Source organism: Gorilla gorilla, chromosome 7 (genome assembly GCF_029281585.2).
Source record: "Gorilla gorilla gorilla isolate KB3781 chromosome 7, NHGRI_mGorGor1-v2.1_pri, whole genome shotgun sequence".
In the NCBI taxonomy this organism is placed as follows: Eukaryota; Metazoa; Chordata; class Mammalia; order Primates; family Hominidae; genus Gorilla; species Gorilla gorilla.
The window spans coordinates 109,777,033-109,790,099 of NC_073231.2; the positions used below are offsets into that span (position 1 = coordinate 109,777,033).

The window sequence follows — 13,067 nt, forward strand, 5'->3', positions numbered from 1 at the left end:
AATCCGTTCTTGTTTTTTTCTTTTCTTGTTTTAAATCTTTAGCAGGATAGTATGATAAATACAGAATTTTGAATAAGACAGGCTGATTCAGTTTACACCTCTTTCACTTACAAGCTGGTATGACCTTAGACAAGTTCTTTTAACCTTTGTTAGCCTTGGTACTTTTGCTTATGAAAATTAAACAATAAGACAAAGCTAGTAATTTTTTAATAATTGTGACAGAGAATATGGCACGGTTCTTAATACACAGTAGGCACTTCAATTGTAAGAGTTAATTTTTTTTAACTTTTAAGTTCAGGGATACATGTGGAGGTTTGTTACATGGGTAAACATGTTTCATGGGGTTTGTTGTGCAGATTATTTCATTACCGAGGTATTAAGCCTAATACCAATTAGTATTTTTCCTGATACTTTCCCTCCTCCTACCCTCTACCCTCTGATAGGCCCCCAGTACGTGTTATTTGCCTCTGTGGGTCCATGTGTTTCTCATCATTTAGCTCCCACTTAAAAGTGAGAATGCGTGGTATTTGGTTTTCTGTTCACACATTAGTTTGCTAAGGATAATGGCCTCCATCTCCATCCATGTCCCTGCAAAGAACATGATCTTGTTCTTTTTTATGGCTGCTTAGTATTCCATGGTGTATATGTACCATATTTTCTTTATCCAGTCATCACTGATGGCCATTTAGGTTGACTCTAAATAAAAATGCTTTTTAAATTCTAAAATGATATACAAATATTAGTTATTATTACAGTCATTTAAAATGAAAAGTGTTATTTTTGTAATGGTAAATTTGATAGACTCTAGTAGTGGGTAGTCAAGGGTCAACAAAATAAATGTCTTAGATATTTAAAACTATTAGATCACTAAGAAGTTATAAAAGTGTATTTTTTGTCAAGAACATATTGACAATTTTGCAACGTCTAAATGACCTGTTTTTCATGTAATAGCATTACTATTATAATTATTACTACAAAAGTTATAGGACCATTTAACATAATTTCTTTATTATTGGTATATTATAACCGTCCTTTGTCTCTTGGGTTTGTAGATTTTAATTGAATTAGAAACAGCATTATTAGATGATGAGCCACATTGGTACAAACTTCAGACGCATGATGTCTCTTCATTGCCACTTCCCCACCCTTCTCCTTATATGCCACGAAGACAGCTCCATGGAGAGAGCCCAACACGGAGGTTGCAAAGTAAGTTTTACTAAAATTCTTTCATATTTTTGTTGTATTTTCCTAATCTTGAGTAATGTATGTGATACAGAACTTGAAGATATCTTTGTGAATATTAATAGTCATTTGTTAGTGTTTCCATAGCTATTATTGAAGCTTTTGAATTGTTTGAAACACTAAAATAAGGTTGTACCCATAGCATTCACCTATCACAATGTTGAAGTGGTTTATATTTGTATTTTGGATGATATGACACCAAATAAGCATATTTACATTTAAATCTTAGTGCTTAGAATCCTAAATATAGGAATAAGATGGCTAATATGAGTTTAGCCACATAGTTGTATACACAAAATTATCATTTCCTCCTTTATTATTCTAGGTATTTTATGAATATGTAGTATACCAAGTATACTATAGTGCTTGAAACCATGAACTTTAATTCCAGACTACCCTGAGTTTAAATATTAATTCTTACACTTTAGAACTGTATGTCTTGTGGCAGATCCTCTCTCTATGCCTCACTTTCTTTGTTTATAAAAGGGAAATAGTAATACCTGCATTTCAGGGTAGTTATAAGAATTAATTAGTCTCAATAATATAAACTGATGTTATTATTACTATTGTTATTATCATCTACCTGCACATTTTGCCGTGGATTTTACAGTCTGAAATATGAAATAGAATTACATCACTCCATAGATGCTTAAAATAAACTCAGAAATATTTTCCAGATTGAATAATGACATTTTAGGCTTTTCGCCCCTAAAACTCAGGTCATTATTTTTCTAATGAATCTACTATTGGAGACTGAGGTGTATGCATACTGTTTTGCATAGTATTCATGGGGTAGTTATATCTTTACGGAGACAGCATGCTCCAGTTTTAGCAACATTTTGTCAAGTGCTGCAGGACTGATTGACATTAACCAAATTTTAGAAGTATAAATTTATAAGCACAAATGCCATGTCATTTATTAATCATGGGAAGTATAGCTGGCAACTTAACAAATGAGTATTGTGTATATGGATCACACCCTTCTGCTGAATACATTATATATGTTAGAAGGCTGCTTGATTAGTAGAGAATTAGAGGTAAGGATTGATCTTATGGGATACTTAGTAGTCATAGGAAAGCCTAGAGAATTATTTTCACTCCTTTTTAAAATAACCTCTCTAATTACTGGAATTTTATTTCCACTTAATACAGTCTTGTACCTTTGGATGGTATTAATTGAGCACTAATTCTACAGTGTCAACGTCTTTCAGCCTCCCCACATAGTAAACACTCATACACTTCTATTTTCAAATGCCATTACGACATCCTTTGTTGTAATAATTACGTTACAATGAATTGTATGTAAATTAATTTTATTCTTTGTGACCATTGTATCTATTCAGTGCTTTCTCTCTGAATTACAGTGTAGGATGGCGGGTTACTACATGATGATTACTACTGTATGTACCAACCTAATATATTTTATGTACTAATTCTTAAAGTTTATAGGCTGCTAACACTTGCCAGCATCTTCTTTTCATTCGGGATTGGCCTTCAGTTTTTATTGCAATAGGTAATAGATTGAGGACTCTGAATACCTGAAACGCTTAAATCTACCAACATTTTTCATTTTTTTCCCCACACTACTTAGGGATAGTGGATATGAGAAACAATGAGATTAGAGTACTGGTTAGCTGTATGTGTCATGGATTTTCATGCAATTATTATAATTTATCTTGTAGCTTTTAATATTTTCACATCCCCATATGATCTTTCTGGTACTTAGTAATAGTATTAAACTTACCCATGGGTAATATAATGGCTGCATGTAGTACCATGTCAGTCTTGTCACTATCAACTAACCTCTAATAAATAATTTATTAATGATATGTAAGCCTGAAGATAAGTAAAAACATGTACATACACATAAAAGAAAGAAACAAAAACTAGGAAATAACATTTATGAATAGACAGAAAGCTAAAAACAACATTACCTTTGGCTAATTAGGCTAATAGGATGTATTAGTCATAATGGAAGGTACAAGTCAGAATATGAATAAATAAATCTACTAATATGTTATAAACTCCTTTAATGACAAGAACCTCCTTAAGGGTTTTTCTTCATCCAGTGGATAAATATTGCATTTAATTTTAAGTATATGTATCATATTTCAAAGATCGTGATCATATTTGATAGAACATACAGATGAACAGTTATCATTAAAAGTGTGTAATTCCCCTTTGGGGAATTACATAGGAATACAATGAACAACTCTATGCCAAAAAGTTAAACAACATTACAGAAACTGATCCATAAAAAGCTAAAAATCTGAATAAACCTGTAATAAGTAAAGAAGCTGAATTAATGAATTGATAATGAAAAAATCTTCCCACAAAGAAAAACCTAGGCTTCACTCTTGAATTCTTTTAAACCTAAGAAAAGAAACACTAATGTTTCTCAAATTCCTTGATAAGAAAGAGAAAGGGAATACCCACCAAATCATTCTATAAGGCCAGTATTTTCCTCATACCAAAGTCAGACAAACACATTAAAAGAAAAGAAAACTACAGACCAATATTCCTCATGAACATACACACAGACATCTTCAACAAACTATTAATAAATCGAATCCAACCGTGTATACAAAAGATTATACACCATAACCAAAAGGGATTTATCCTAGTAATGTAAAGTTGATTTATTATCCAAAAGTCAATTAATATAATTCAACATATTAACAGAAAAAAGAACAAAAACCACATGAATATATGAAAATATGAAGATAAAGCTTTGGCAGAATTCAATGCTCATTCACAGTTAAAAAAAAAAAAGTGAATGGTCGTAGAAGAGAACACAGTAGGCCTAGAAGAGAACCCTCCACAAAGTAGGCATAGAAGAGAACTTTCTGATGAAGACCATCTATGAACACCCTTTAGATGACAAACCATATTTCATGGTAATAAATGGTTTCCGTCTAATATTGATAACTAGGAAAGGATGTCTGTTCTTATCACTTCTATTCAGCAGTGCACTAGAGATTGTAGTTAGGACAGTCAGGCAAGAAAAATACATAAAAGGCATTCAGAATGGTGAGGGAGAAGAGAGAGAAACTGCGTTTATTCACAGATGACATGATTCTATATGTAGAAAATTCTAAAGAACCCACACAAAAACTACTAGAACTAATAAACAAGGACAGCAAGGTCCCGAGATACATGAACAATATACTAGAATCTATCCATTAACATTTTAATACTGAAATTAAGAAAACATTTTTGACCAGGTGCAGTGGCTCATGCCTGTAATCCCAGCACTTTGGGAGGCTGAGGCAGGCAGATCACTTGAAGTCAGGAGTTTGAGACCAGCCTGGCCACCATGGTGAAACCCCATCTCTACTAACAGTAGAAAAATTAGCCAGGCGTGGTGGCAGGCGCCTGTAATCACAGCTACTCAGGAAGCTGAAGCAGGATAATCGCTTGAACTTGGGAGGCAGAAGTTGCAGTGAGCCAAAATCATGCCACTGCACTCCAGCCTGGGTGAGAGAGCGAGACTCCATCTCAAAACAAACAAATGAAAAACAAAAACAAAACAACAACAAAAAAAGAATGAATTAAATTTTACAAAAGAAGTTCAAACTTGTACAATAAGAAATCACAAAACATTGTTCAGAGAAATGAAAAAGAGATATAAATAAATGGAGATGTATTCCACATGCATGAATTAGAACACCCAGTATTATTAAGATGGTAGCTCTTCCCCAATTAGTCTACAGATTAAACCCAATTCCTATCAAAATCTAAGCAGGATATTTTGCTGAAATTAGTAAGCAGATTCTAGCCTTTGTATGAGAAAGTATAAGATCCAGAGCAGCCAAAACAAATCTGGAAGATGTATATTTCCTCATTTCCATACTTACTGTACAGCTACAGTAATTGCAGTGGTGTAATACTGGCATAATGATAGACCTATAGATAAATTGAACCTAATTTAGAATTAAAAATTATATTCATGGTCAGTTGATTCTCAACAAAGGATCCAAAGCAAATCAATGGGGGGGAATAGGTTTTTGTTGTTGTTGTTGTTGTCTTTTTACTAATAATGCTGTAACAATTTAATATCCACATACAAAATAGTTAATTTAGACCTGACCTCACACTATACACAAAAATTAACTTAAAATGGATAATAGACCCAGCTGTAAGAGTTAAGACTATAAAAGTCTTCAAAGAAAACATAGGAGAAAAATCTTCATTCCTTTGGGTTAGGCAGAGTTTTCCCCAAAACACCACCAAAAGCTTGATCAATAAAAAATAATACATTGGACTGCATCAAAATTTAAAATATTTGCTTTTCAAGACATCATTAAGAAGATTTTTTTAAAGCCTCAGGCTGGGAGAAAATACAGTCATGTGGCAGCTAATGACCAGGTTACTTTCTGAGAAATGTGCCATTAAACATTGTCTTCATTGTATGAACATCATAGTGTGCACTTACACAAGCCTAGGTGGTGTAGCCTACTATACACCTCAGCAATGTGTTATAATCTGTTGCTTGTAGGCTACAAACCTCTACGAGCATGTTACTGTGCTGAATACTATAAGCAATTGTAACGCAATGGTAAGTATTTGTTTATCTAAACGTATGTAAATATAGAAAAGGTACAGTCAAAATATGGTATAAAAGATTAAAAAATGATATACGTGAATAGGGTACTTATCATGAGTGGAGCTTGCAGGACTGGAAGTTGTTCAGGGTGAGTCAATGAGCAACTTGGTAAGTTAATGCAAAGGCCTAGGACATTACTGTATACTACAGTAGACTTTATAAACATCGAACACTTAGGCTACACTTTATTTATTAAAAAAAAGTAATTATACTGTGACATTGTGATGGCTATGACATCAATAGGGAATTTTTCAGCTCCATCATAATTGTATGGGACCGCTATCTTATATACAGTTAGTTGTTTACTGAAACATCATTATACAGCACATAATGTTTATTTGTGAGTCATATATTTGACAGAGGACTTGCATCCATGATATATAAGGAGCCCTTAAAATGCAATAATAATAATAAGATAATAGTGCTGTCAAAAAGTGGGCAAATACTTGATAGTTATTTGAAAGATTAAAATATATGGATCACAAATAAGGCCATGAAAAGATGCCCAACATCGTTAGTTATTAGTGAAATGCAAGTTATGCCACAATTACATTACTTAACACCCACTAGAATGAATGTAATAAAAAAGAAAGATGATAACAAATTTTTGCAAGAATGTGGAGAAATTGGAACCCTCATCCATTTGCTGATGTAAATGTGAAATGGTACAGCCACTTTGGAAAACAGTTTGGTCTTTGTTAAAAAGTTAAAAATAAATTTACCGTATGACCACTAATTCACCTTCAAGAGAAATGAAAGTGAATGTTCACTGAAAGACTTGTACGTGAATGTTCACAGCAGCATTATTCACAATGATTAAAAGGTAGAAATAGTCCAAATATTCATCAACCGGTGAATGGATAATAAAATGTGGTATATCCTCACAATTGATTACTATATATAACAAGAAAGAAGATACGGCTACATACTACAATATAGTCAAACCTCAAAAATATTATGCTAAATGCTGAATGAAAGGTGATACGTGCAAAAGGCCATGTGTTCTATGATTCTACTTATATAACATATATAGAAGTGACAAATCTATTGAGACAGATTAAGTTAGCAGTTGGCTGGAAGTAGCAATAGACACTGACTGAAAATGGGTGTGAGCAATCTTTTGGGGGTGAAGGAGATATTCCAACATTAGATTGTAGTGGTGTATACACAAATTTTGGAATTTACTGAAAATTTCTGAACTGTATACTTAAAACAAATATTTATGTTATATAAATTATACCTCAATTTTAGTCAAAGCCAGGCATGATGGCTCACACCTGTAATCTCAGCCTCTTTGGGAGGCTGAGGTGGGAGAATTGATTGAGCCCGAGAGTTCGAGACCAACCTGGATAACATAATGAGACCCCATTTTTACAAAAAAAAAAAAATAATTAGCCGGGTTCAGTGGCATGCACCTGCAGTTCCAGCTACTTGAGAGGATGAGGTGGTAAGATGGCTTGAGCCTGGGAGGTCGAGGCTGCAGTGAGCCATGATCACACCACTACACTCCAGCCTGGGCAACAGAGTGAGACTCTGTCAAAAAAAAAAAAAAAAAGGGAAAGGGAAGGAAAGGGAGAAGAGAAGAGAAAAGAAAATGCAGTAATAAAACTACAGAATAGATACAATCTCAATTACAGTAAGAGATTTTAGTACTCCGCTGTCAATGTTTATAGAACAAATAGAAGGCTTGAAGGTTTTATCTGACATTTACAAAACATTCTACAAGTCAGAAAACACCTTCTCTCCAAGTTCATTGAGAACATTCACTAAGGTAGACCTTAGTCCTGCCCAAACAAGTATCGATAAGTTTAAAAGTACTCAAGTCAAAGTTTGTTATCTGATCACGATAGAAATAAATTAGAAATCAATAACAGAAAATCTCTGGACAAGCTTGAAATATTTATAAATGAAATAACACTTCTAAATAGCCATGAATCAAAGGAGAAGTTAAACAGGAAATTAAAAATTATTTTGAACTGAATGAAATGAACACCTAATATATCGAAATTCATGGGATACAACTAAAGCAGAACAGTAGGGAAATGTTTAGCATTAAAGACATATATTATTAATACCAAAAAAATCTCAAATCAGTGACATGTTTTCACCTTAACAAACGTCAAAAAGAAGAACAAAATAGACTCAAATTAAGTAGAAGAAAGGGAATAAAAGTCAAAATAGAAATAAGTGAAATAAAGACAGAAGGTCAACTGAGAAAGTAAATCGAACCAAAGGTTGGATCTATGAAATTATCAATATAATTGATAAGCCTTTAGGCAAAATGATCAGCAAAGAAAGAAGACAAATTATCAATATCTGGAAAAAGGTGATATCAGTACACATTCTACAAATATTAAAAAGACAGTAAGGGAAAATTGTGAATAACTTGATGCAAATACATTTGACAACCTAGGTGAAATAGAAAATTTCCTTGAAACACACAAACTTGAGTCTCTCCCAAGAAGAAAGAAATAACTTGAGTAGCCCAATATCTATTTGAGAAATGGAATTTGTAGCTAAAAATTTTCCCTCAAAAAAAATTTCAGGCCCAGATGACTTTATCAATGAAGTCTGCCTAACATGTAAGGGTGACAAAATACCAATTCTTTACAAACTCTTGCAGAATATTATAATGTTGGGAATACCATCCAGCTCATTTTATGAAACAAACATTACTCTAATACCAACAACTAACATATTAAAAGAAATCTGCAGACCAATAAACCTCATGAAAATTTTAGCAAATTTAGCATATTAAATTTAGAAATATTTCGCAAAATAAAAATACAGAAAATTGAATCCACAATACATAAAAGGGATAATATATCCTGACCAAATGTTTTTTATACCACGGATGCAGTGTTTAACATTTGAAAAACAGAATGTCACTCACCATATTAAACTAAAAAAGAAAAAAATTATATCATAATCTCCAGAGATCATCTCAAGAAAGAGCATTTGATAAAATCCAATGTTCATCCCTGTAAAAGACCCTAAGCAAAGTAGGATAGAAAGGAACTTCCTCAATCCAATAAAGAACATGTATCAAACCCTACAGCTAAATCATATTGGTAAAAGACTGCATTCTTTCCTCCCAAGGTCACAAATGAGAAATTATGTCTGCCCTCCCAGCTGTTATTGAAAGTTGTAATTGTGATTCTAGCTTGTATCATAAGGCAGGAAAAATCAAATGCATCCAGATTGAAAAAGAAGTAAAAGGGTGCTTATTTGCATACATGTTCATTCATATAGAAAGTCAGATGGGATCTATACAAAAACTATTCTAAGAAGTGAATCTATCAAGGTTACTGGATATAAGATCAAGATACAATATCAATTATTTCTATGTACCAGCAATAAACAATTGAAAATTGAAAAATACAGTGCCACATCAAAAAGTCAATTCACCACGATCAAGTAGTCTTTATCCCTAGGATGCAAGATTGGTTCAACATGCACAAATCAATAAATGTGATTCATCACATAATCAAAACTAAATACAAAAATCACATAATCATTTCAATAGATGCAGAAGTGGCTTTCAATAACATTCCACGTTTCTTCATGTTTAAAACTCTCAATAAACTAGGCATTGAAGGAACATACTTCAAAATAATGAGAGCCACCTATGACAAACCCATAGCCAACTTCATAGTGAATGGGCAAAAGCTGGAAGCATTTCCCTTGAAAACTGGCACAATTGCTGGCAAGATGACCGAATAGGAACACCTCTGGTTTGCAGCTCCCAGTGAGATCGACGCAGAAGGCGGGTGATTTCTGCATTTCCAACTGAGGTACCCAGTTCATCTCATTGGGACTGCTTGGAAGTGGGTGCAGCCTAAGGTGGGCAAACCAAAGCAGGGTGGGGCGTTGCCTCACCCGGGAAGTGCAAGGGGTTGGAGAACTCCCTTTCCCAGCCAAGGGAACCCGTTAGGGACTGTACCTTGGACTCTGTCCCAGATACTGCGCTTTTCCCATGGTCTTCACATCCCGCAGACCAGGAGATTCACTGCGGTGCCCATGCTACCAGGGCCCTGGGTTTCCAGCACAAAACTAGGTAGCCATTTGGGCAGACACTGAGCTAGCCACAGGAGTTTTGCTTTTCATACCCCAGTGGCACCCAGAATGCCAGCAAGACAGAACCATTCACTCTCCTGGAAAGTGGGCTGAAGCCAGGGAGCCAAGTGGTCTGGCTTGGCGGATCCCACCTCAATGGAGCCCAGCAAGCTAAGATACAGTGTCTTGAAATTCTTGCTGCTTGCACAGCAGTCTGAGCTCTACCTGGGACGCTTGAGCTTGGTGTGGGGAGTTGCATCCACCATTGCTGAGCCTTGAGTAGGCGGTTTCGACCTCACAGTGTAAACAAAGCGGCCAGGAAGTTTGAACTGGGTGGAGCCTACCACAGCTCAGCAAGGCCACTGTGGCCAGACTGCTTCCGCAGATTCCCTCCTCCCTGGGAAGGGCATCTCTGAAAAAAAGGCAGCAGCCCCAGTCAGGGACTTACGGATAAAACCTTCACCTCCCAGGGACAGAGCACCTGGGGGAAGGAGCGGTTGGGGGCACAGCTTCAGCAGACTTAAACGTTCCTGCCTGGCAGCTCAGCTCTGAAGAGAGCAGCAGATCTCCCAGCACAGTGTTTGAGCTCTGATAAGGGACAGACTGCTTCCTCAAGTGGGTCCCTGACCCCCGTGTATCCTGACTAGGAGACACCTCCCAGTAGGAGCTGACAGACACATCATACAGGAGAACTCTGGCTGGCATCTGGTGGGTGCCCCTCTGGGACAAAGCTTCCAGAGGAAGGAACAGGCAGCAATCTTCGCTGATCTGCAGCCTCTGCTGGTGACACCCAGGCAAACAGGGTTTGGAGCAGACCTCTAGCAAACTCCAGCAGACCTGCAGCAGAGGAGCCTGACTGTTGGAAGGAAACCAACAAACAGAAAGGAATAGTATTAACATCAACAAAAAGGACGTCCACTCAGAGACCCCATCTGAAGGTCACTGACTTCAAAGACCAAAGATAGATAAATCCATGAAGATGGGGAGAAACCAGTGCAAAAAGGCTGAAAATTCCAAAAACCAGAACGCTTCTTCTCCTTCAAAGGATCACAACTCCTTGCCAGCAAGGGAACTAAACTGGATAGAGAATGAGTTTGACGAATTGACAGAAGTCGACTTCAGAAAGTGGGTAATAACAAACTCCTCCAAGCTAAAGGAACATGTCCTCGCCCACTGCAAGGAAGCTAAGAACCTTGAAAAAAGGTTAGACGAATTGCTAACTAGAATAACCAGTTTAGAGAAGAACATAAATGACCTGATGGAGCTGAAAAACACATCATGAGCATTTTGTGAAGCATACATGAGTATGATTAGCTGAATTGATCAAGTGGAAGAAAGGATATCAGAGACTGAAGATCAACTCAATGAAATAAAACAAGATTAGAGGAAAAAGAGTGAAAAATGAACAAAGACTCCAAGAAGTATGGGACGATGTTAAAAGACCAAATCTATGTTTGATTGGTGTACCTGAAAGTGACGGGGAGAATAGAACCAAGTTGGAAAACACTCTTCAGGATATTATCCAGGAGAACTTCCCCAGCCTAGCAAGGCAGGCCAACATTCAAATTCAGGAAATACAAACAACATCACAAAGATACTCCTTGAGAAGAGCAACCCCAAGACACATAATCATCAGATTCACCAAGGTTGAAATGAAGGAAAAACTGTTAAGGGCAGCCAGAGAGAAAGGGCGAGTTACCTACAAAGGGAAGCCCATCAGAGTAACAGTGGCTATCTCGGCAGAAACCCTGCAAGCCAGAAGAGAGTGGGGGCCAATATTCAACATTCTTAAAGAAAAGATTTTTCAACCCAGATTTTCATATCCAGCCAAACTAAGCTTCATAAGTGAAGCAGAAATAAAATCCTTTGCAGACAAGGAAATGCTGAGAGATTTTGTCACCACCAGGCCTGTCCTACGAGAGCTCCTGAAGGAAGCACTAAACATGGAAAGGAACAACCGATACAGCCACTGTAAAAACACACCAAATTGTAAAGACCATCGACATTATGAAGAAACTGCATAAACTCACGGGCAAGATAACCCATTAGGGTCATAATGGCAGGATCAAATTCACACATAACAATATTAACCTTAAATGTAAAACAGGCTAAATGCCCCAATTAAAAGACACAGACTGGCAAATTGGATAAAGAGTCAAGACCCATCAGTGTGCTGTATTCAGGACACCCATCTCATGTGCAGAGACACATATAGGCTCAAAATAAAGGGATGGAGGAAGATCTACCAAGCAGATGGAAAGCAAAAAAAAAAAGCAGGGGTTGCAATCCTAGTCTCTGATGAAACAGACGTTAAACCAACAAAGATCAAAAGAGACAAAGAAGGCCATTACATAATGGTAAAGGGTTCAATGCAACAAGAAGAGCTAACTATTCTAAAAATATATGCATCCAATACCGGAGCACCCAGATTCATAAAGTAAGTACTTAGAGACCTACACAGAGACTTATACTCCCACACAATAATAGTGGGAGACTTTAACACCCCACTGTCAACATTAGACAGATCAACGAGACAGAAAATTAACAAGGATATTCAGGACTTGAACCCAGCTCCGACCAAGTGGCCTAATAGACATCTACAGAACTCTCCACACCACATCAACAGAATATACATTCTTCTCAGCACCACATCACACTTATTCTAAAATTGACCACTTAATTGGAAGTAAAACACTCCTCAGCAAATGCAAGAGAACGGAAATCATAACAAACAGTCTCTCAGACCACAGTGCAATCAAATTAGAACTCAGGATTAAGAAACTCACTCAAAACCACACAACTACATGGAAACTGAACAACCTGCTCCTGAATGACTACTGGGTAAATAATGAAATGAAGGCAGAAATAAAGATGTTCTTTGAAACCAGTGAGAACAAAGACACAACGTACCAGAATTTCGGAGACACCTTTAAAGCAGTGTGTAGAGGGAAATTTATAGCACTACATGCCCACAAGAGAAAGCAGGAAAGATCTAAAATTTACACCCTAACATCGCAATTAAAAGAACTAGAGAAGCAAGAGCAAACAAATCCAAAAGCTAGCAGAAGACAAGAAATAACTGAGATCAGAGCAGAACTGAAGGAGACAGAGACACGAAAAAACATTCAAAAAAATCAACAAATCCAGGAGCTGGTTTTTTGAA

The 13,067-nt window shown here is 36.3% G+C and overlaps 1 protein-coding gene across 50 annotated transcripts in view; it reads left to right on the top strand.

Annotated features, from left to right (window-relative positions):
- The window catches only part of RIMS2 (regulating synaptic membrane exocytosis 2), a 752,291-nt gene that overhangs the window by 441,992 nt on the left and 297,232 nt on the right, over nucleotides 1-13,067 (top strand). For all 50 annotated transcript variants that reach the window (XM_055348803.2, XM_031014115.3, XM_055348807.2 and 47 more), the window contains one exon: nucleotides 1,053-1,206. In XM_055348803.2, coding sequence (XP_055204778.1) covers nucleotides 1,053-1,206 — 154 coding nt within the window. The remainder of the gene's footprint in view (nucleotides 1-1,052; nucleotides 1,207-13,067) is intronic.